Genomic DNA, 24,899 nt, shown 5'->3' on the forward strand with positions numbered 1-24,899 from the left:
TCTTATGTGAGCTGTGAAGAAGCCAGAATGAAATCCCTTGTAGAGCCCACCCTCAATCACAGACCTCTTTAGGATGCCTGAGGCCAGGCTTGTGGGATTCCATTCCTCAGAGCTGGTTGGTCCAGCCTCATTGGCACCACCATGTGGCTTTGGGTGAGGAGCTTGATGGACCAGACAAGTAGGTCTAACTTGGATGCCATAGGAACAAGGGTGCTATGCTTACTAGAAAGGCCACAAATTTAGTAAAAGTGGTAGAGATGTTGAGTTACCAAAGGAAGTTCAGTTGTCCTGCAGGAAACATTCACTGGAAGATGTCAAGGAGGCCCAGCATATGTGACATCTAAAGGATAGCCATGCTCTCAACCACTTGCATACAGTCAGTCACACATAAACACATTCACAAACATACTGGCAAAAACAGCTTCACTCTCCTAGACTTTTCCCTTCCCTATACTTGCAAGCACACACGTATGTCTCACATATACTCTCTCAGCCAAAAGGGTGGCCTAGGGGATCCCTCACAGCTGAATCAAATGCTGGTTAATGCTGCTGCTTTTATTACACCAAATGTCTTAACATTTATTTGGAGATGAACACAAAACTTGGCATACTGCTGTTACAGTGGCATGCATTCTCTACAATGCAGCTTCGGAGCTCAAGATCACTGCAGCACGCACATAAGAACTGCTCTCCGGAGGAGAGAAAAGGTAGGGGGGATCTTGTTCTCTCCAGTATCAACAGACTAAAGGTGCTTTGCCATGAGAGTGGTCGAGGAATCTATTGTGTTGGGCAGGTGTGTTTTAAACAGCTACACATGTACGACACGGAATCCAAGTGTGGGTAAGTTCCTAACACTTAGAGCCAAGAGCATTTTGGGGTAAGTATATCCCCAAATAGGCAGCACTGACTAAACCGCGGGCATGCTTAGCACTGCATCTGAGGTTAAGCTACCAAGAGTCCTCAGTGAAGGGAATCCTGTTTCATGAAGAAGAATAAGACATGACGGCGCTGTCACAATAAGGCCACTAAACTCACAGCAAACGATGACCTCAGAGGAAGCGCTTAGGACTACAGGAAAGCAGCTCTATTCTCTCTGATGTCAGGTGCCCCTTGCTGGTTAGGCACTCGCCCTGAGACTTTCGCATGGTCTTTTCTGAGCTGCACAATATCACTTAGCACAACGGAGCAGAGGAAAGGGCCACACACATCAAGGTCATGGGACACCACCAAGCGTGGCTGACTATTGGCAAATGTCTCAGATAGATGCCTTTCCCAGTTGGGCTAGGTGCCCCCGTGTTATCTGGAGAGCTAATCTGAAAAGAGGCTGGCAAAGGACTTCCTCAAGCTCCGGATGGTCTCCGCTTTGGCTTCATCCTCATTGGCTGAAGACCGGAAGAAGGAGGATTCAGAGAAGCTGAAGGCATTTGTCAGGGACTGCGACTTGCTTGAAGATAAAAACCAGAGAGAATGTGAGAGAGGGTGTTCCCAGTGAGGGAGGGAAAGACGGTGACATGAGAATATACAACCGAACCCCACTCCCACCCCAGGGAGACCAGGGTGACGGAGGAGAAAGCCAGTGGAGTGCTGCCAGGACCCGGGGAGGCCCCTGTGCTATCATCCTCACCTTCAGTGCTGCTAAACAGAAAAGGATGGGGGCAGTGTGGGAGAAAGGGAGAGGGGGGAAAAGAGAAAGGAAAGAGGGAGAAGGAGCGACTTAAAAGCTGTTTCTTATACTTAATGCTAAACTAAATGGCTTACAAGCTACATTTCAGAGGTCCCAATTGGTAAGTACTAATCTAGGAATCTCATACCTTTTCCTTCTGATTAAATATAGCAACTAGGGGACCTTAGACTCTCTGCACTCTCTTTTCCATCAACTGTCTAGTGGTGAAGCCAGCATCAGAAGACCTGGGTCAAAGTGTTGGATCTGCCCTTCACTCAGTCTTGTGCTTCTCTGGACTTGGTTTCTCATCTGTCATGTGCAGATGTTTTGTAAAATGCTCTCTAGGATTTCTCCGGTCTTTATACTCTGCTTTTTCTTCTCTGATTCCAAATAAACTTGGAATAAACTAAGGCCTCAAGTTATCTGCTTTTAAAATGGACATGACCATCCTTTGTAGCCTTCCTCAGAGGAGCCCTAATATGAGGTCGGTGCAGTTCAGGATATCCAGGGGCAAAAGAGATACATATCAGGTGTACACAAGGACGTTAGGCAGTTTTCTCATTAAAAACTCAAATCACACACATTTTAGGAATCTATTTTTCCCCTGAGACCTAGGGATTCAGAGAGGAAAAAGACAAGAACGTCAAAGGGAGGCCAAACCCAGTACTTGAGAAGAAAATACAAGGTATGGTATCTCCAGTGGTCTCTCATGTCTCCCTGACTTTCACTGTCTCTTTCCTGATGATTTCTAGCTATAGAACTCTTCTCCTGATGTCTTAGGGCCCCCAACCCTTCTCTACATTTGGTGTCAGTCCCCAACATTCCCTTCTATGGGAGTGTGAGCAGTTTCTCTCCTACAGTGACTGTGAACAGATGGCCTTCCATTATGGTTGAGGATGAGCCCCAAACATGCTGGCCTCTGGGAAGGAGGGCCTCCTCTGCATGCACAGCCAGGGGCATGGCATATAAGCCTCTTGCTTGTTGGCTCTATTCAACAAATTCAGCCCAAAGGCAGTGACAACCCAAAGATCAGCCCTCAGACTAGGGCTAGAATTGACTAATGAGAAGGTAAGGGAGATTTTAAAAGTCAGCATGCAGAAAACAATTGGATTGAGGGGAGGTTATGGGGCAGGTGAGAGGTGAAATGTGCCACTGGCCAGAGTTGGGGAGCAGTAGTGGATAATGCCCCTCCAGTCATGAGGGTTGGAAGACCCAGAGAAAGTGGTCATCTGGACTACCTGAGCCTGAATCCTAACCAAATCTCTGAGCAGTTTATTCAACTATACATGACCAGACTCATGTCTAAGTAGCTTTCTTTTCTCCCTCCCTCCCTGAAGATTCCCATCACCTCACTCTGAGAAGCACAGATGGATCACTCCCATCCCTGCAGGCCATACCTGTCTCTGCTGACAGTGATGACAGAGGTCTGTGTGGGGACAGTGGAGAGAGGTATCTCTGGTTCTAGGGGAGAGGGCACCATCCAACTCAGGTGCTTTCCATCCTAAGTACAGCTATACTGCTTCCCATGAACCCTCAGTTCTTCCTCTGAAGCAGGACTGTGTAGGGGGAGCTTTTAAGGAGTGAGGAAGACCAAGAAGATGGAGTTCCTCAGGGTGTCTCTAGCTGGGCCTTCCTTTGATGGCCACGCCAGAAACTGACCTCCTTCTGACAAAGCTGAAGGTAAAAAGTTGAAATGGATTTAACTACTTCCCCCTTTTCCTTCTGGGCAGCCTTGCTGATTGCACACCCTAAATTCTGAGTCAGAGGCAGGAAAGAGGATTTTTTAAAAAAAATTTTGACACACACACACACACATGCACACACGCACAGAAAAGGAATGGAAAAAAGAGTGGGAGACAGGATTTAAAAAGAAAGAAAGAAAGAAAGAAAGAACCACTCTAAGCTAATATAAGAATAGGAAAAGGGCAGTAACTCTGCCTTATTGGCATTCCCCAGGAAGAAAGGGGAGGGTTTGAGCTTTTAGCTAGACCTTAGACTTTCACTTCCTTCTTTTCTACCCTCCCCAATCAACCCCAACCATACCCCCAACCAAAAAAATAACCCAAAACCAAAACCAAAAAAAGCCCCACAAAAATATCTGTAGAAGAAAGCCTGAACAAGGGTGCTTTCTAGCAGCTCTGGAGCCTAAGGCCGGTGAGGAGGGGCAGGAAGAGGGGAGGGGAAGGAGCTGCTGAGTTGTCTCTTACTTGAGCTGTGGGTGAGGCTGGGGCTTCTGTGGTGGAGCAGCCGGGGGTGGCTGGGCCTCTGCCAGGGAGCTGCTGCTGGAGGGTGCATCTCCGTGGGTGGTGGAGGAAGAAGAGGAGGAGGAAGAAGAGGAGGAAGGTGGCAGTGATGGTCCAGGGGGAGGCCGGCGTGGAGGCAGCACCTTGCCTGGGGGTTGCATTCCTTGGGGTTGCCCAGGGCCCCCTAGGTTCAGTACAAGAAAAACTTCATAATTTAGCCGTATCAAAGGGTTTCCTTATTAGAATCTATGTCTTAAAGGGTGAGGTTAGTTAATTATCAAAAGGATAAGCTCTATTATAAGAAGCTACCCGAGGCTCTGTAGGGCTCCAGAGCCAGTCCCTGGTTTCCCTCATACATCTGCCACTACTTGCTCCTCCTGAGACACACAGCACCTCAGGCACAGCAGAAATCAGGAGGACAAGGAAGAAACCATGGGATGAGTGGCCCTGACCAGAAGCAAGCTTTTTTACAGAAGGCCCCCCAGAACAGAGGGACCCCACCGTTCTTCCCCAGAGGTTCCTCAGGTATAGGGCAACCTGCCCCACGGTTTACTGGGAGGTCTCAAGTTCCACACAGTAGACGCAGTACAAAGGCAATGGAAAGAGCACAGGCTTTGAATCAGAAAATCCAAGACACAGTCTATTAGTGACTCCCTGAGCAAGTCAGCAAACTTCTCTGGGCCTTGGTGTTTATAAACCATCAAACTATGAAAAAATAATCTCTAGTCTTAGTTGTCTTTCAAGATTGGTAGTGTTTCAAAGATGTTAATGGACAAGAAAGTTCTTCAAAAAGTATTGTGTGCTTAAAAAAAAAAAGTATTGTGTGCTTTATGATCATTAATGATCACAGACTTGCATTGTTTTTACGGAGCAGGGCCTTGTCCAGCTCCTGACCTGCACATGTCTGATTGCCATGCTCCGCCCAACCAGGGCTTCATTTTAACATTAACTCAAGCACATGACTAGGGGAATCTTCTGTTTCCATGTACTCTTTTGCCTCATAGTACCATCCTCAGGAGCCTCTACCCTCTCCCCAGTGTATGTGGTGAAATTCTCCAGAAATCCAAGTCCTATTCTCCCCTGGGGTTGTTGTGGTCACCATCCCACAAAGAAGCAGCCCCTTACCCTTATCCCCACCCCCAAAAGGACCAGGATACCATTCTCTCAGCATAAGACAGAAAACCACCTGGTGGCCTGGAGGGAAAAAAAGGCCATCCTCCCTCTGGGGCAGTAAGGCAGTAAGTATGATACCTGCTTGCTCAGACTTAGGGCCGGGGCAGGGTGGTGGTGGTGGTGGTTCTTGCAGTCCAAAGTCAAAAGATGCCCCCATCAGTACATACTGACTAGTGGAAATGATGCATAATTGGCCTGAGAGACCCAACTTCTCAAGTCTCACTCTCAGCATCCACGTTCATGAGCCCGTTAGAAGGAGCAGGCTTATGGAAACTCAAGAGCTAAGAGAGTTGTGTTGTAACTTAGTATCTTAGAAACACCAGAATACCCATACCCTCTGGAGAGGCAGAATTATACATCAACATCACTGTGCACCCCTGATTATCAGCGCCTCTCCTTAATACATGGCGTGGGCTCCACTGTATCAATTACCAATGAATACCAGAGTTAGTTTTACATAAATAAATACGTAAATGTAATTTGGGATTGAAAACTTGAAGTTCCAAGTTCAAATTGGATAACCAGTGAAGATGAAGCCGACAGACCAGCATATTTCATGTTAACCAGTTTTTGCCTCTTCCAAAGTTTGGCATCATTTGTATTAGCCTTTTCTTGCAAAGTACAGCAGGTGGATAGCTCAACCTCTTATACCAGGAACCTGAGTTCTTTCCCACTTGCACAGAGATACTTGAATAGCCAGAAACTTTACAACTTAACACTGAAGACAGATATAACTTTTCCTTTATTGCACATTAAGCTGTACAAGAGAGTCACAAAAGAGAGGTACTTAAATCACACTTCCAGCATTGGCTGAGGTTTTCCCAGCTGGATTGGTACAAAAAAAGGGGACAACATCAGAAAATAAATGGATACAAAACACCTGAACAGCAATCCTATACTGTGACATGGATGTCCCCCAGGCCACAGAGTTCTCCCTTAGCATGCTGCCTGAGGGCACATGATAGTCAGGTTATGCTGCCTGCTTCCATTTGGCAGTAGGAGCCCTAATCAGTTTCTCCCCGACCTGAGAAACTTTGGCTAACACCACTCTGGAGCCTGACTGAATTCAAATGGCAACTTTGTATTTGTGGCTCACAAATGTCACATGAAAAGCACCTGAATGTTCACACTGATAACATGCAGAGAAGCAACACCACCATCAGCTCACCACTTGGACAAAAAATAAAAAATACAAAAATAAAAATGTATTCCTCCATTCTGGGAAATGTTGCTTTATTCCTTTCTACCATTTCATCAGATTGGGAGGTATTTAAGGACCTGATTCTTATGCAACTCACCTGGAAGTGCATAAATGCATATATGTATATATTTACAACAGATCGATCACCATCACCATCTAAGGGAGGGATCACAGATGAGAACACTCACACTCAGTGCATTTCTCTGTAGCCTCAGAATCTGCCAGCAACCAAAGGAGAAACTAGGGCATGTGCCCTTGACCCATACATCATACTATCAATACTATTTATTCCTCAGACCTGGAATCCAGAACGGTAACATGTCAGCATAGAAGTGAGAGGAATGTAACAGTAGAGCTAGAAGCACTTATTTAAAATGGAAACTGCTGGCATGAACTCCCACGGACCTCCATCCTAGAGGAGACCACTCAGTGCCTGTCCCAACCTGGCTAGGAGATGGCAAGATGAGGCACTGCTTTCATTAACTGCCTCAGCATAGCCCAGGAACTCTGTGTCAGAGGAAAGAGGACAAACTGGTGAGGCTTCTTCAAGAGCCATGGCTGTGGAGCCTCTGCCCCAAACACACCCAAGCTAAAATCAGAGATAGGTCTTTCCAGGAAAGATAAAACACCCCATTCTCTGGCCTCTGGGGGGGCTCTTGTAACAGCTGAAAATGAAGGCAGAAATCTACCTCATAGTTCTGTAGGCAGTGTACCCACTCTGTGAAATGGGACATTTCTCATTTGGTCTCATGATTGCCTAGGGAGAGGTCAAGAGCAAGATGGTCGAATCCTTCTCAGACTTTCAGTAGCTTCCTGCATCCTATGTCCAAAATTGCTAAAGAATCATCTCTGTACATAAGTCAGGCTTTGGGGAATACAAATCAGCCTCAATTCCACAGAAGCACATAATACAGCCAATTCAGAAACAGCAACAAAGGAAAAACAACTTAGGGGACTGAGATCAACACACAGAAAATACTCACAAGTTCACTTTGATATTGCACATCAGCGGCCCCATTCTTTTTTGTCTAATCTCATAGCTAATTAGTTAATAATAAAAAAGAAGGTACACTGGGATATAAAGTACAAAACACATTCCCGGAAATAGCTTGTTCTTTATATTTCATGTCATCACTAAAAACACAAGAGCTCTACAGGCACAGCCAGCCTATTCACATAAACTCAAACTGCACCAAATTTTAGCAAATGGAGAAAAAGGTGGATGCCTTCAGATTCAACGGATGAAGCTATGGAAATTAGACCTTGAAAATCTCTTAAACTTCTATTTACCCTAGCCATGCAGAAAGGAAGCAAAAAGCACAATTCGTTGAAGATCCCAAGCACACTCATGGAGGTAAGCAGGGGGTGGGGGGCGCTTTAATCTGAGCCTGGGAAGGTGGAGGAGAGGAGTTGGGTTTTATTTTTGTGGTCTTTGTTTCTCCCCTGTCCAACCCCCCAGTCCTTTTTCACCCCACATTATGTAATACTTTAAAAAATACTATCAAACCACCCAGAAGATAGTCACACTGGACTTGGGAGAGGCACAATTCTTTTGTACACTGTTGACAAACAGCCCTGGAATCACAAGTTATACAGAGAAACATAAGTGAGCATTACAAGCACGAACAGGAACAGGTAAACAACCAGACAGAGGAGCTGACACTGCATAGGAAAACACAGTCCAGTCAGTATTGAAAGAATGCAGAAACGGCACCAAAGGGAGGGTCTGTTGCTCCCTCCCCGCTTTCCTTTCTTTCCTTGTTTGTTTTTGGCTTAAAATTTCTGCTTTGAAAAATGAACTACCAATCACTTTAAGAAGCTTGGACTTGTTTTGGCCCTACTGCAATGCCATTACAGTCGAGAATATACTGTAAACAACCTTGGGGGGCTGGCCGCTGAGGTGGGGTCTTGCTGGAGTCCGGATCCTTAAGTGTTCCACTCTGGAAGACAAAATGCAAAAGAGATAAAAACAAGACTGCAAGCAGATTCCGAAGAGAAACCCTGTGGCTCCATGGCATGAGTGCAGTGGGATGTGATGGGATCCATGGGATCTGGCCTAAAGGCTTCTGCTGTTCCAGAAATACACTTCAAAGGAGTTCTCAGCCTCTCTGGTGTTGCTGGGGCAAGGTTCCTAGGCAGTGGGCTTGAGACCTCCTAAACCCCCTTTTCATTTCCCTCCTTATTCTTATTTTTAGACTTATTCTCTCTAGATGCTCTGGGTCTTCTAACAGCACCTGGTTTCTTCTCTGGTGGCTGCCTGCTGTCTAGTTCCTTCAATACTTACAGGCCCAGCTTCCTGAAGGAAAGGGAGGATCGACACCGAAGTCCAGAGATTGGGTTGGGCTTTAGGCACTTCAGGGCCCTGAGATTAGGAGCTGGACCAGATGATGAGCCCAGATTTGCCTCACTTCTGTGGAATGAACTCTGATGTGGAATCAGCTCTGGAGGTGGCTCTGGGGTCAGATCCACTCTTTGGGCTATGCTGGAACTCCCTAGGGAAGGACTTGGGGCCAGTCTTCTGTTTCCCCCAAGCCTCCTTTACCCAGAGGGAAGGGGTAAGATGTTAATGCTTGTAGAAGTGCTCAAGGCCAAGCTGTTTTTCCTTCTCAGATAGCATAATTACATTTTACCCAACAACATGGCTCCACTCCCATGTTTCCTCTCCTCCCAGCTGTGATTCTGATTATGCCCTGAAAGGATTGAAGATGCATGTGACTTCAGTTTGTCTACCATTTGAATTAAAGGCAGTGAGCAGTTGTAGCTTAAATTCAGTACAAGGGAAATGCTCTATAAAGCCTAAGAGTTGCCAAGTGTGCTCATGGTGATGTCACAGAGGGAGCTGCAGGGGCAGGGCTGTGAAATGGGCTGAGCATGTCCCCAGCATGCTCCCGCTTCCTCTTTCAGTGCTCCTCTCCCTTGTGACGTGTCCCTCAGCCCTACTCCCACATGAAAACTGTTTCTTCTCCTGTTCCCCATTTCCTATGGGCCTCCCATTCTCACCATCAGTCTCCTCTCCAGCCTTTTTCAGCTCCGCTCAAGAAGAACTGAAGTGTTACCCTCTCCAGTGTCATGGTCTTTAACACCATTGTCTAAAACTATTTTACTAAGAGGATTTGGGGCAGTAGGAGGCAGAGGACCTTTGAAATGTCCTTAGTGCCACCACATCAGAGGGTACCTGTTCTATCTACAATCTCCACCCTCTCACAGATCACAGCAAGCACAACACTTGCCTTCCCATTCTTCCAAATACTGTCATGGGATCCAAGATGCTTGGTCTGAGCTCTGGCACCGAAATACCCACCACCAATACATCACCTAGAGACCACACCATCCAGTCAGGAGCAAGACCCATCCATTCTTCCCTTTCAATATCTATGATTCACCACCTTTTCCTGACTATTGCTGGTCAAGCCTGTACCATTTCTTGCTTAGACTACTAGGCAATGACTACTACTACTACACTACCAGATAGTCTCCTCTCTCTCTAATCTATCCCGTGCCTACCTAGTGTCCTCTTATGCTCCTTCCCTAATTGTGCCACTTTACTGCTTTAATAATTTATAGCTAATACTACCTATGTGCCAGGTACACGATGGGCAGTTTGATATATTGCATACCTCATAAGACCTCTCTGAGGTAGATGCTATTATTATCAACATCCCTAATTTTTAGACAAGGAAATTGAGGCCCAACTAAGTCAGGTAATTTATCCAGGGTCACACAGTAGAGGCTAATGCAGCTGGGCTGTGAGGCCAGGCAATCTGATAGTCATATTTTCTTCTATTGCCAGCAGGATGACAACCTGCCAGCAGGATGACAACCACATCCCTCAGGCTGACATCTAAAACTTGCTTCAGCATGGTTGGAATTGGCCAATCTAGCCTTCTCTCTCCCTCATGTCTTAAGCATACTGGCTCCCTCCAGGCCTGATCCCTCACTGTTTATTCTCAAGGCTAGAACACATAATTTTTTGTGCTGAGTACCCTACAGGAATACTTTTGCACCTGTTCTACCAATCCCATCCAAAACATCTTAGATGTCTAAGTAATTTTCTTCCTCATCTATGAAATCTTCCCTTCAGCTGCCCCTTTTGACTGTGATCTCTTCTCTGAAATCCTGAAACAGCATATAGGAAACTCATACTACCAAAGAGGGTCTTTGTAATGCTGTGTTGTGATCCTAAAGCCTAGATGATATGCCCAAGAAGACTGACACATCCTTCAGGCACAGACTATGTATCTTCATCTTCTCATGAATTCTTAACAAATGCAATGCCCTTGTTTTTAAAGAAAAATAGGGACATATGGCCTGGAACAGGAACTATTTATTTAAAAAGTTAAAATAGTTAGAATTAGGAATATTTTGAAAAATTCAAGACTATCATCATTTTACCAACACCATCAAGCATAGGGCTGAGTATATAAGAGATCCTTAATAAATGCTTGTTAAATAAATGATGCAAGTAAAATAATGGTGAAAATCCAAAAAGGACTAGAGTATAATTCTTTAGGAGAGGCATATTGTTAGATCATAGAAGTTAAACCATGTAAGTATTTGGTATCAACTCTAGTGAGCAGCTCTGAAAATGCTCAGGTTAGGGAACTAAACTTGAGGCCTGCTATGTGTACCTGTATATCAGGTACAGAAGGTAAAGTTAAAACAAGCATCAAAGAAGCAGATATTGCTTCCATCAAGACTTCCTAACCCAAGGACATTTTAAGCCTAAGAGTTCATTCCCACTGTGACCTCTTCTTTCTCATGACCTGGTTGCCAGCCAGTTAAGTCTGGGGCCAGGATACAGTGTACAGTGTTTGATAAAGGGTGCATAGATAACAGGGTGGCCTTTCTACCTGGGCTTCTGGCATGCTAAGATGGGGCTGGGGTTCAATCCCCCTCCCAGCCCCCAACCACCACCACCACACACACACATTGCTGCCTAGGTCTCCAGCAGTAGGTCTTTAAGACTGGATAGAAGAGTGACTGAGGAAGTTGGGCTTTTGGTCTGTGAAGACCTTGGGTTCAATCCAGGTGTGCCACTTAATTGCTTTGTGACCTTGGGCAAGTTATTTCATCCCTCTGTACCCACTTCTTTTCAAAAGGTTTCTGTGATGTGAAGTGAGATTATCTATCTTTCTATCTGTCCATCCATCTATCAAGATATCTATAAGCACTGGACTCTGTAGTTTCTAAGTAAAATACAATAGATGACAATGATATTGATGAGGAATTTCCTCTGAAATTCTGTTACCCAAGTCTTATGCCCATGATGGAATACCCCTTGCAGTGCTCTATTCGTAGGCTTTAGAGAACCTTATTTAGTTGTGATAGTAAAGCCTCCTTTGATCTCCCTGACAATCTATCAGTGTTATGGTTTCTCATTGCCTGAGAAGAATACTCATACGAAAGACAGCAAAATTCATATTGTTTGTGGAGCCACTATATAGGCTCTTGCCAGTCTCCTTCCCTGAGGCCTCACCCCATACCACGCATGGCTGCCAATCATCTCAGGCATTGGTCAAGAACAGCTTAAGATGTTCTCCTCCAAGAAAATTTTTATTTTTAGATAGAGTTATGGAAAACCATTTAATAAGAGATCAGAACCAGGACCATTGGGCAAAAGCTTCAGAAAGGTAGAATTTCAGTTATAGGAAGAACTTTCTATAGTAAAATCAGTGGAAGAGGTTATCTTGGAAGGTGGGTGTGTTCCTGTAGAGGCTAGAGAATCAGCTGACCAAATATCGTAGAGAATATGCCTTCACTAAACATGAGATATATTAGGTGAACACTATGGTTCCTTCTACCCTGAAATTTATGATTCGGGGGGAGGGGAGGTGGGGAGAGGAGAAACCCTTTAAAATCCCATAGATTAATCTCTAATGGTAGAACTCCAGACACTCATTGGATGAGTTGACAGAGTAATCATACTAATGAAGGCTGGCCCTGGCTCTCCTCAGCTTCAGAAATATATAAATAAGACATGGATGAACTGATCCCAAAAGTTCCCTTCCAAAAGCTTCAGAGGAAGAGCTCCCAGAGGCAGTCCTTTGAACTGGAGCCTGGGAATATGCCTTGGCCACCCTTCTCTGGCGCCTAGGAAGCTTCACCCTTTTCTGGCTCCACAGAAGTTGTGGACTGAAGACTTCCCAGGGACTATGAGGGGTAGAAGAAGAGTCCCCTAGGACTGTCCGTTGCTAGGCTGAGACTCTCTGGCTCCACCCATAAGCCATCCATCTGTTGGGGCTGAGGGCTATTCCCGTGGGGTTTGGCTACCATGGGATCTGTCTCCAGTCACCAAGAACTGCCTGGGATGCTGAATTCCACAGAAGTCTGGCCACTCTGGCGTCACTGTCAAAGACTGGACTGTAGCCAACCCACAGCAGGAGCTCATGGCCAGACTGAGCTGCAGTTTCCCTCAGGAAGCTGAGTTGACTCAAACAGGTAAGAATGTGTAGTCCAATGTTTGTGCTTAGCTGTACTGAAAAAAAGAAGGGCCTTTTTCCCTTATAGTCAAAGGGAAAGCCTTGGCAGCAGCATAAGGGAGAAAAAAAAAACCCAAACAATTATGGCTTTATAGAATGATAACAAGCTCAGAGGGTCTCCATTTATAATGCTGCTGCCAAAAATTTGATGCAGTTAGAGGGGCTTCAGTGTCTCAAGGAGGGGAGGGCACAGGTCCATTGCTCTTTTAGCTGATAAGCCTCACAAGAGAGCAATGCAACCAGTTCTGGCTGTTCCTTTAAGGGGGACATCAGGCAGCCCAGGTGGCTCAGCGGTTTAGCGCCACCTTGGGCCCAGGGCCTGATCCTGGAGACCAGGGATGGAGTCCCATGTTGGGCTCCCTGCATGGAGCCTGCTTCTCCCTCTGCCTGTGTCTCTGGCTCTCTCTCTCTCTCTCTCTCTGTCTCTCATGAATAAATAAATAAAATGTTAAAAAAAATAAGGGGGATATCAGTGGAATTAAAATAGATACATGGAGGAAAAATGGGTACCTGGAGCTGTACCCATGGTGAGAAGTATGGAAATGACATCTTTCCTCATGTGACTTTGGGAAAGTTACTTAATTTCTGAGTCTCAGTTCCTCAAACAGATCAATTGCAAGGATTAAGTGACCTAACCATGGAAGCACCTAAGACTGAGTAGAAGATCAAATGTAAATCCGATCAAAGGTCAAGGAATAATGGGCATAGTGAGCTTCCTGGCCTTAGAGGTGTTTAAGCAGGGCCAGGAAAACCCTGGTCAGAGATGCTATGGAGGATGTTATGAAGTTATAGGCAGATGACTTCCATAGGCTGTCTGGTTCTGGTTTCCATTAATACTTTCCTGTATTTTTCAGTTCTTTAGGTGTCTGAGATAGAAGACCAGCCCTCCTTAGCTGCAGAGTCTAAGCCCAGCAAGACCCCGGAGCTATTGGGTCTGAGCAGGGGTGTCTACAGGCACAGGCTTTGAAGCACTTGACAAGTAGAGTGTGTTACCGCTTTCCATCAAAGCCAGTTGGGTTGGTATCCCACTTTGCTGAACGCACTGGGTGGGTCTGAGAAGTCAGGGAGGCAGGAAAGGCAGGTGTAGCTCAGAGACTCCTCTAGATTGGCAGGTTTATCACTTGGTTGTCAGGAGAAGGAAAACAAGGTTTTCCCTTACACAAGGTCACAAAGGCCCAGCTGTCTCCATTCTTACCTTCCCCAGTGCTCTGGTGGGGACATGAAAAAGGCATAGTGCATAGTATTGTATACTACTCCCTAAACTGGGTCCCCCTAAACTGGGGACCAGAAGACCCAGCTCTCCTGCTTATAAACCGCATGACTTTGAACAAGTCGTTTGCATTCTCTTTACCGATGTACAAAACAGAGACAGACATACCAGCCCTATCTGGTATCTATCCTACTATCCTACATGAGCCCTACTATCTCATGTAAGGGTGGTGAGACTCAAAATAATGTCTGTGCTTTGTAAACTGTACGGTGCTAGTCAAAGCAATGATATAAACAAGCATCATTACTATTATAGAAATGATAATAAATATCAATCCAAAGGAATGCAACTCTAATGAAGCTCTAGAATTTAATGCATTGATGGAGAAAGTATCCTTGGGTGGCTTCCTGTCACCTGTTACATAGTAGCTCAGTGTGTAGGGGATTCTGGGCTAGGTTATACCACGCCCTCTGTATATCATTGACTTGTTCCAACAAGGCTTGTGAAGATGCAGAAGAGTCATTTTAGAACAGTAAATATTAGCTCTTAAGGTGAATGGACAGGAAATCACTGGTCTAGGAGAGAAACCAAGCCCATGGATGAGGGTTTGTGGGGTCTTGTCAAAGGCACCTTTAATTTGCTATCCTCTGGCTTTCAGCAGACAAGCTGGGAGACAGGAGCTCCTATCTCAGGTCCCAGCAGGATGGAAAGTTGAGGAAGGAAAGACACTGAGTGACTCAACTTTTGAGAGTTGTTGGCCTGTGTCCAGCTGCCCCCACCAAGGAGGAAGGCCTGTGCTTGCTCAGCATATCTGAGACAGGAAATTGGGAAAGGGTCTCAAGGTCTGGCCCCAGGAAAGAGGCCAGGCCAAGCTCCTTGCCTGACATGGCACAGAGCTATTCTGATCAGCTCCCCCAGGCTCCGCTCCCCCAGTCTGGGACCCCAGGGGGAATGAGGCTGCAGGAAGGAATGTGGTTGGGAGGTTGTAGGTTCAGTTGGAGCAAAGGACAGCATGTTTTCAGGCACCTTGGGATCTTTCTGAGATCACTCTAGCAGTTACCAGTGCCTACCTTCCTTCCACTGAAAGGTTATAAAAGGTTCCCAAGGATGAGCTCCTCCTCCTCCTCCTTTCATGAAGGAAATTTCTACTCCAAGGGCAGAGCTCATCTCCTGGATTGGGGCCCTCCCACAATCAGTGACTTCCTAAGGACACAAGAAGTGTCCCAAGGGGGCAGTCCACAAGACCTACGGGGGCACTAAGGGCCAGGTCACTCGAGGTCAGAGTGTCAGCTTCAAGTGATTAAAGATGTCCCTTAAAAGTTAAGACATCCCTAAAATAGTCAGTTTCCCTGAATAGTCTGCTAAGGGATCTGGTCACTAGTGACTTTATCTGAACCTGCCTCAAATCTCCTCACATTTTCAGCTTATGCTCACTGGGGAACAAATTCCCTAAAGCCAGTCCTGCTGTGGGAAGCAGGAAGGCCTTTCATTTGTCCTAAATTTACTTCTTCTTAGCTATGTAAGTCCCTCTTAGTCCCATGATTGGGATCTGAGTCGTGGCCCTTCCCTAACTGCATGGCACTTTAGACCACAATGAAACCCCTCCTTGGTGTTGGTGTCCTTGTACTCAGAGACTTCATCTTTTCAACCCTCTGTCACTGGAAAGACCTAGCTGAAAATGTTTTGAGTATCTCTTTAGTCCAAAGAACTAGTAAAAGGGACTGGGGGAATGTCCCACCAGAGGCCAGAGGCTGCAGATTTATGGACCTCAGCACCTCAATTTTGAAGTCTCATCACTGCCATTTCCAGGTCTGTGGCTAGCACACAGCATCCTAGATCTGGAAGATTTTATGCTACCTGCTCCAACAGCCCTAACCCACAGCCCACCCTTTTACCATATCCCTGACAAATGGCTCATCTTGCCTCTGAATAAACATCAGCAATGATGTGGCAGGCACACACCACTTCCCAGAGCAGCCTTTTTCTCTCCTAGTGTTAGAGAATTTACTCCTGTCTTTTGTCAGGTTAGCTTTTTGGCACCAGTCCTCTCCCATTACAGCCACAAGGGCACTGATGGTACTAAATCATGAGCTTCTTGAGGCTATTGCTATTCAACTGGAGCTCCTTTAACTTTCACTCAAAGGTTTGCCAAATGTCTCAACCTCCTGGTTATTTCCTCTGAGCACATTCCAGTTAGAGTTAGAGGTTGTCCATGTTATACTGTGGCCCTCAGACTGCAAACAACATTGCAAGTGTGATCTGATCAGCTCACAGTAGGGGAAGAGGCTCGGCTTCCTCCTGGACACCACATGTGTACTAATGCCTCCAAAGACCAAGTCTTAGGATCACTCCTCATGGGAATAACCCACAAGCCAAATAGAAAGCCTGTTGGTGCCTGAAATCCTTGCATTAGCAATTCAGCCCTTTGACTCTGAAAGAATTTATAGGAAAATAATAAAAATGGAAGCAGTATGATTGGAAATTTAAAAAGATGAACACATGGAGAGCCCCAGGATGACACCTCTACTGGTATGACCTGAAAACTTTGTCTACTTGAGGTTCTCTTCCTGATTCCCAAGCCTCAGGAACAGCATATACTTCTCTACAGCCCTGGATTATAAGGCCCAGCTCAGACCCAGAAGGCAGACCCCAGGGGTCAGTGAATGTGTGTGGGGGATGGGAGAACAGGGCCTGCAGGGAGGTTATATAGCCTGGAGGCTTTGGCCATCACTGGCCACCAGGTGTCACTGCCACCTTGAAAACAGTCTCCCTGAAGCACTTCAGAGCCAACAATTGCCCTGGCCAATTCTTAGGGCAGCTCCGAAGCTGGCAGTCCAGTCAGGCTGAGACCATGTATGTTGTCATTAGCCAGATAAGGCTTTGCCACTCACCTCCCTACTTTCAGCAACACAGCCAATGCCTCTTAGAAACCCACCCTATGGCTTTGAACTGGGCACAGCAGCTAGCCTGGGTCCACTCCAATGACTTTGCTCTTTGTTTTCTATAATTAATCCATCTTGGGCTAGGTGCCTGACTGACAAGGAGGCAAGTTGGGCCCTCTACTAATCTCCCCCTCAGCCCCCTTTACAGGCTAGTTCTTCTAGAGTCAAATTAATGAAAGCTGTAAGGGTGGGACTGCAGACAAAGAGAGAAAGAGAAAGGTAGATAAATGGCTAGTCATTGCCTGTCTTGGTCTTGACCTAGAATACTGGGCAAGAAGTAGCTCTTAGGGCTTGTGACTCAGGCCAGAAGCTCTTTCAGCCTGAGCTGCCAGAGCCACAGAAGAAAGAGGCCAAAAAGAGGGACTTGACAATGAGGAATGCTATGTGATTTAGTGACAGCAGCTAAGGGCTCAGTGCATATCATGCAGAATTCTGGCTGGGACCCAGGTAATATTCCTTGGTTCATATCCCTTCCATATGCACACCACCAAAATCACTCATAAGATCCTGACACCAATTCCAATATGCTGTAAGGGCTGTTAAAGACAGTTATTCCATCTGGAAATTCATTCAACAAATTTGTGCTACAATGCCTTATCTAGGGGAGGAGAAGAGGAATGGTTTGTCTGGGTAGGAGGAATATTTTAATCACTGTCATTTGCATAGGAGTGCTATCACATGATGATAATAAAAAAGTAGCCAGACTTAGTTTTGTTATTGTTGTTTAACTCTCCTACTGACTGCACTTGTCTAAATCACTCTCACCCACCCTTCCTTAGTATACCCATGATGTATTCAATGGCTACCAGGTGCTAGCTACTCTGCAGACCCTAGAGGTACAGAAGTGAAGAGACCCCTACTCTCCAGATGCTTACATTCTACTGGAAGAGCCAAAGAAATGGACTGATGGGAATGATTTTAGCTGATAGCAAGTGCTATGCAGGAAATTAAAGAAGCAGGGGTGGTAGCCAGTGATTTGGATCCAAACTTTGGATTGGATAGCTGAGGAAATTTCAGTTATATTCTCATGAAGGAGCCAGCCATGCAAAAACAAAAGGAAGGACATTTAAGAGAGAGGACACAGCTCATATAAAGACCTTACCAGTGAGGAAGAGCTAGGATGGTATGAAGGCAAAGAGGTAGGTAAGAATGCCTGTATGAATTGTTTGGAGAAATTAGAAGGAAGGACAAATTTAAGGGGGGAAAAAGAGTTCTGCTTTAGCCATGTTATATTTAGGATGCCTTTAGACATGTAAATAAAGATGTCAAGCAAGAGTTAGAAATGTGAATCTGGAGTTCAAGGAGTGGTCAGGGCAGGAAATAGATATGGTCTGGTTGAGATCACCAAGGAATATACACAGACCAAGTTCTAGGGCACTGACATTTGGAGGTTTAGCAGAAGTGGAGGGGCCAGCAAAGGAGGTGAGAAGGAGAAACCAATGAGGTAGAATGAAAACTAGGCAAGAACAGGATCACTGAGGCCTAGAAAGGAAAGTGTTTCAAGAAGGAGGGAGTGTGGGAAATTGTATCAAGGCTACTGAGAAGTCCTGTAAGATAAGGAGATGGAAAGATGAGAACTAGGTGACAAGGAGTCACTTTTTGACATGAGCAATTTCAGTAGGATGGTGGGATTGGCTTTTACTTTATTTTTCTAAATGGGAGATGTTTGTGGGTGGATGTGATAATTGTCTAGAAAAGAAGAAATTGATGATGGAGAAGAGAGGGATAACTTGAAAGCAAAAAGGACACTCATGGACCATGGGCCTTAGAAGAGATTCATGTGGCTAAAGATGCAAATAAACTGGCAGATGTAATAGTGGCAATATGAAAACAATCTGGTTTGACAGCTCCATGGGCTTGGAGCCAGGATGACTGAAATGTCTCCTCAGTCATAACCAGTGGAAATGTGTTATCATTAGGGAGAATGGAAGGTAGAAATATGACCAGTACAGTCATAACCTCAAGCCCAAGTTGCAGTGTTTTGCCAAATGTGACAGACTGCGGTATACTTTCTGTCTTTAGGGTGGCCTGGGGTCAAGGTACAAGGTTCAAGAGGACACTAACAGAGAATACAAGAAGGTACCATCTGACGAATGTGAATTTAGTCATGATTTTAATCTAGAATCTAAACAACTTTAGGACAGGAACTGTATCTCATTCATCATCGTACCCCTAAGTCTGCTTTCTAATTTTAAGCACACACATTGGGCTAGGCCTGTGCTGGTCAGTGGAAGTATAGTTGAATAAAGCATGGCCCTCTCAAAATATTTAAGAGACATTTGTTAATTTAATTTAATCATGTCTGTAGTAAAGATTTGACTTTGCCCAAAGAGATATCTGGCCTTTGTACCCCCACTCCTGGGAGAGAAGTCTAAATTCTTGGAATTTCCTGAGTGATAGGAGTGTCTTTGTTATTTGTGGTGAGAGCCCCTCAGACCACACATGATAATAAATGCTGATGAGGTAACTCACAGTGGTCCCTGAGGCCACATGGTATTAACCTGACTTCCAGGGATGGGGATACTGGAGACCAATTTCAAGCAGGTGATCAATCAATCAAGCAAGCCTACGACCTGAAAACCAATGAAAGCTGTGAATACTGAATCTTGGATGCGCTTCCTTGATTGGCAGCATGTGTACTGTCACATATGGACACAGGAATGTTAGGACAGTGGAATCTTCATGTTTGGAACACTCCCAGACTCTGTCCTATGCATTTTCATTTGGTTAATTTTGATCCATACCCTCCTATTATGCACCTGGGAGTACAACAGTTTGCGGTAAGTTATGTGAGTCCTTCCCAAGAATTCTTGGGAACTCTCTAAACTCTATTGGTGTCAGGAGTGAGAAGTAAGTCTTGTGGAGAACTGTACTGTCAGACTTTGCAGTTGGGCAGACTCCAGGTTTCACGTGACCTTAGAATTGAAAGGGATCTAGATATCATCTGATTCAACCTAATTCTATAAGGCAAGGAACCAGAGGTCTAGAGATGGGAAATGACTTACCAAGGTCACATACTTTTATGATAAAGTACAACTAACTCCCACATGTTCTGACTCCCAGCACAGGGTGCTTTCCACAACATCCTGTTGTAGCTTTGAATGTGAGCTTGAGCAGAGAAAAGCTTATCCTTGAGTCAGTCTGGCTTTTACTATGAGGGATTTTTGCAGGAGCCCCTATATTTAGGAAAGCTCATTACTTAATATGTTTCTTGACTTGATTCTGATATTTTCTAGATTTCTTCTTGAGAATATTTAGGTTGCAATATGTAATGCCTGCAAAGTAAGGGGCTTGTATCAAAGAAGAGCTAATGCTTTCCTGGGGTGCAAAGGGTTTTTTGGTGATTTCTCTTTGTTACTGAACTTTTACGCTTCAGATGTCATTTCTGTATAATTTAAATTTCATTGCTAGAAGACATCTTAGCAGGGTTTTGTTGTTGTTCAGTCCTTCATTTTACACATGAAGATGTTGAGGCACAGAAATAGGAAGATATATACCCAAGTCACTTGGTAAGTCAGTGGCAAGGACAAGGCTGAACTCAGGTCTCCTCTCCATTCTAGTTCAAAATGACTTCACTATAGAAGGCCTAGAGAGTTTTGCACAGGTCTATTTATAAAAGTACTTAAGGGATCCTCACAAAATCCCAGAACAGCCCCCACCCCTTTTTTTTTTAATCTCACCTGGGTAGAGCATTGGACTTACTCTGTCATAAGTTCTTTAAGCTACAACCAGATATTCTCTGTATTTCTCAGGGCTAAAGGGAAGAAGGGGGATACCTGCCACTCTTCCTCTAGGGCAGTGACAAGCAACAATCTGTAAATTCCTAAGCTTTACAAAATCATAAAATCTAACCACAGATCTGATATTTTTTTAACCAGGAATATCTTTTTAAATCACCTCTAGTTAAGTATAACATTTAAATAATGGGCTTGTATCTCTAACAAACAATTAATCTTTGTTCTCTTAATTGCCCCCACTGTAATTCTCTGGTGACTAACATTCCTGACATACAGAAACAGATTCTTAAACTTGCCCAGAGGTTTGACACATGTGACACCAGCTATACAGGGTATAAAACACCCATAAGAGCTAATGTATGATAGCATCCCACAGCAGGGGACTACTCTCAAGTTGGATACCCAGAGTAAGTCTACTAGCCCAGAAGCTCTCATTATGCAGCATGAGTAAGGTTAGCAGTATTCTACTCAAAGAAATTTTCAGAGTTCAAAACGTATTTAGATATCATATTATAGGTGGAGAAACTGAGATCCAGAGAAAGAAATGACTTACCAATTATTACAGTTTTATTTTAATAATTTCTTTTTAAAAAGATTTAGTTATTTATTTCAGAGAGAGGGGGGAGGAAGAAGGACAGGGAGAGAGAGCAGATTCCCCAGGACTGCAGGATCATGAACTGAGGTGAAATCAAGAGTTAGACACTAAACCAACTAAGTCATTCAGGCTCTCCTATTTTAGCCATTTCTACAGAAATAGTTCTTATACTTTATGTCTCTAGCTTTCTTAAACAACATTTGGAATACTGACTTAAATATAACTGTTTCCTTATGATTCAGGTCCATTATTATGAATATCAACTATCTTCCTATACTATGATTCTTTGACATTCAAGTGATAAGACAAATGTGGGGGGAATTTGCTTCTATATAAAATAATCCTGGCTGGTTTATACTGTTTTTTCCCCTCCCCACTCCTTTTCTTCTTTCTTACTAAAGAATTTCCAGAATCCAATTACTTGGCTTCCGGTTACAGTATAATCCCATTGAGGCACTGATCTTTAGAAAATGGAGCAATGATCTTGAAGCCTGAAGTTGCAGGGAACCCAAGCCCCGAGGCTGCTTACTTACTTAATAACAACAGGTAACCTTTATTGAGCACTTATGATATACTATATATATGCTGTATTTTAGGTGCTTCATTTAATTCTCATAATAACCCTAGGAGAAGGGTGCCATTGTCATCTCTGCTGAGCCACCTATAAGTACTTTATCCAAGATCACAAAGCCAATACATGGAAGGTCCAGGATTCAAATTTAGGTAGTTCTCCTTTCAAAACCTGCACTCTGAAATCACTATTCTATTTTACCTTCTTAATTGTTTGAAGTAGGATTTTGAAAGAAAGATTTCTGAGAGCTTTTCATGTACAAGTGATAAAACTTGAGCCCTAGAAAAGGTGGTAACTTCTCCCCAGAGTCACACAGATGTTTAGGGGAATAGTTAGACTAGGACTCAGTTCTTGGATTCTTTGTCCCAAGCTCTTATCACTTCATTATGAAAAAGTTCAGTGTGAAGATAGTTGGGGGTATTTTTGCAAAATGAGTTATCTCCTAGATGAGATTTCAGATGCCTACTCCTGCTTTTCTCTGTCCCATTCTAGAGCCATAGGGACTCAGCCACAAAAACTTCAATGTGGATTTCCTACCAGGTCTGCAGCTGGGAGACTGTCGCTGTGAATGTGATTGGCCATGAGTCACACACCATAGTCAACTGAAAAAAGCTGCCTTTTTAGCAAGGAAAAAAATTGTAACCTCAGTTTTAGCAAGGAAAGCAGATTTCTAATTTGAGTTTAACCTTGTCACTCTCTTCCAGAATGAGGGACCTGACCCTCTCTTCTCTCTAGACCAGCAGACTTCTGATAAAGACCCTTCTTTCTCTATAAATGTGGCAGACTCCTCACAGACAGTGAATAGCTGGTGAAAGGACCCAACCTTTCTTGAAGATCTCCCATCCAAAAGTGGGAGTATCCTAAGGGAAATGGGATCTGGTTCTCCAGAGACTTCAAGTTCAGAGAGGAAATCCAGTAATCTATTTCTGGACAGTTCAATAGCTGATACCGCAGACTGCTAATGAGAAGGCTCCTCCATCCTGGAGCCACAGTGGACCTGGGAATGGTTCTTGGCTCTCCTGTGTCTCTTCCTCTTGCTTACCTGTGGCTGCTGGGTGGTTAAGGGTCTCTGAGGGGACAGAACAGGGGTCCTGGATAGCAGCTGGTTCATCTTGCTAATGACTAGTTCAGTAATGAGTTGTCTGTCTTCCACCTGGTGCTCACCAATAAGTGGCATACTGCAGTCCATGACCTAGTGGAAGATGTAGCCCAAGTTAGGAAAGGGTCTGGAAATATCTTTCAGAATGAGTAGGCATCAGAGATAGGTTGGGGATGAAACCAGTGTTCTTTTCTTGAGCTGGAAGCATGTTCCTTTGCAGAAATAGCACCTCTGTCCCCAACTCCAGCAAACTTTTGCCTTGGGTCCTTTCCCCCAGACTTCACCCAGGCCAGGGCTCAGACTGAAAAATTGGTAGCTGAAGGTAGCGGTGAAAAGGAGAGAGCATGGAGATAGCATAATTCCAGGGCTCAGAGGTTTGTTGGCAGGGAGAGCAGGAATACATGAAGGTCATTACTTTAACTTTCTAGTTAGGAATAGGCAGTTTTCATCTCCGAGATTTTTCACCCATGCAGTTTCTATCTCCACACATATTCTACCCATTAAACAACTAGATTTTTGCTTTTGCTCATGACCTGGGATGCCTTCCCTTTTCACTGCCATCCTAATTCTTCCTGTACCTCAAGGTCCAGGTAAATGTTTTCCTCCTTTAGGAATTGTCCACCTAATCAGGATCATAGACTCTATAGTCCAACTCTCATTTATGGATGAGAAAACTGAGTCCCACTGAGAGAGGGGGATATGACTATCTAGAATACTACATGCCAAATACTACATGCCAAACAGATCATGAAGTAGATTTTGAAGCCCACTTTGGGCTCCTGACACTAATCCTTTGCAAATATCACCAACTCCTGGCAAGGAGCCTTTCCTGCTCCCAGAAGATTGGGCAGGAACATGTGTGAAGGATTCACACTGCTACTGACTTTCTTTTAGTATGGAAAAAGGGAGTCCGTCAAGTTTTGTTAGAGGACCAGGCTGAGTAAAGTATCTCTGAGGCTCAGAGAGATGCTAAGGATATCCTGTATCCAGCAGACCTGAGCTCTAGCCCAGGTTGAGACACTGATTTACTCCATGGCCTTGAGCACATGTCATGGCATTAGGCCTTAGTTTTCTCATCTGGAAAATGAGCAGATTGAACCAAATGATTCCCAAGTCCAGCTTTCGGAGACCAAAAATAGTAAATCATTATAGTCTTCCCAGAGAAATAGCATTAGGTTTGGACCCCAGGGACCCAAATCTGGCATCTCTTCCCCATTGGGTGGATCAGCCTAGCTGGTTGGAAACAATAGCTCCCCACTGGTGGAGGTATTTCACTATGCACATCCATTGGTAGTGTTGTCTGGGAACCATCCCCTGGACAGATAAACTGTAATCTAAATGTAGTTTGGGCCACTCACATAGTTCTGAAGCCAAGAGCCTGGCCTCTAGCCTTGGAAGTTGTCTCTTACTGAGATACTCTTTGTGTCAGACTTACCTCAAAAATGTAGTCTTTTCCATCTTTGCCATGTACAGCTTTGACAGCACAGATGTCCAGGCCACCAAACATCTCAGAGCAGGTGTCCACCCACAGCTTGTACCTGGAAGGAATGGGATGGTGTTCTGAGGCTAGGGTGTTAGCTCATTTCAAGCCTGCTTGCTACTCATGATTCCTTGGTGCCTCTACCTCATCCATCCCTTCACCTCTCCTCCTCCCCTCCCTCTACCCCCATCAAGCATGTTGCCCTCTCTACAGTGCTCTCTCACTTTGCTCTCCAGATTCCACCCATGTTTCCAGGCTCAAAGCAGGTCCCACCTACTCTAGGTGGCCTTGACTATTCCAGTGCAGAGTAACTACTCCTTTCTTGGAGCTTCTACATCATGTCCATTCTATCTTTATAATTTAGCATATAACCAAGTCCTACCTAATCTTGTTACCTGGTTGCTTAGGCCTTTCTGTTCTATCTTGATTAGAGGCTCCTTTTAGGCAGAGCTCATTTCTTTCACCTCTTCAACTATGGAGCTGGGCTAGGGAGTGGACTCCTTTGC

General features: G+C 44.7%; 1 protein-coding gene across 1 annotated transcript in view; it reads right to left on the minus strand.

The window, feature by feature from the left end:
- Positions 1-534: 534 nt before the first annotated feature.
- Positions 535-24,899, minus strand: part of SYN2 (synapsin II) — a 200,641-nt gene continuing 176,276 nt past the window's right edge. The window contains exons 9-13 of the mRNA XM_072785093.1: positions 24,349-24,451; positions 22,857-23,006; positions 8,160-8,220; positions 3,871-4,090; positions 535-1,444 (exon numbers count right to left, since the gene is read on the minus strand). Of these exons, the coding sequence (XP_072641194.1) occupies positions 1,309-1,444; positions 3,871-4,090; positions 8,160-8,220; positions 22,857-23,006; positions 24,349-24,451 (670 nt within the window). The 3' untranslated portion in view covers positions 535-1,308. The remainder of the gene's footprint in view (positions 1,445-3,870; positions 4,091-8,159; positions 8,221-22,856; positions 23,007-24,348; positions 24,452-24,899) is intronic.

The sequence above is a fragment of the Canis lupus genome, chromosome 19 (assembly GCF_048164855.1).
Source record: "Canis lupus baileyi chromosome 19, mCanLup2.hap1, whole genome shotgun sequence".
NCBI classification, from domain to species: Eukaryota; Metazoa; Chordata; class Mammalia; order Carnivora; family Canidae; genus Canis; species Canis lupus.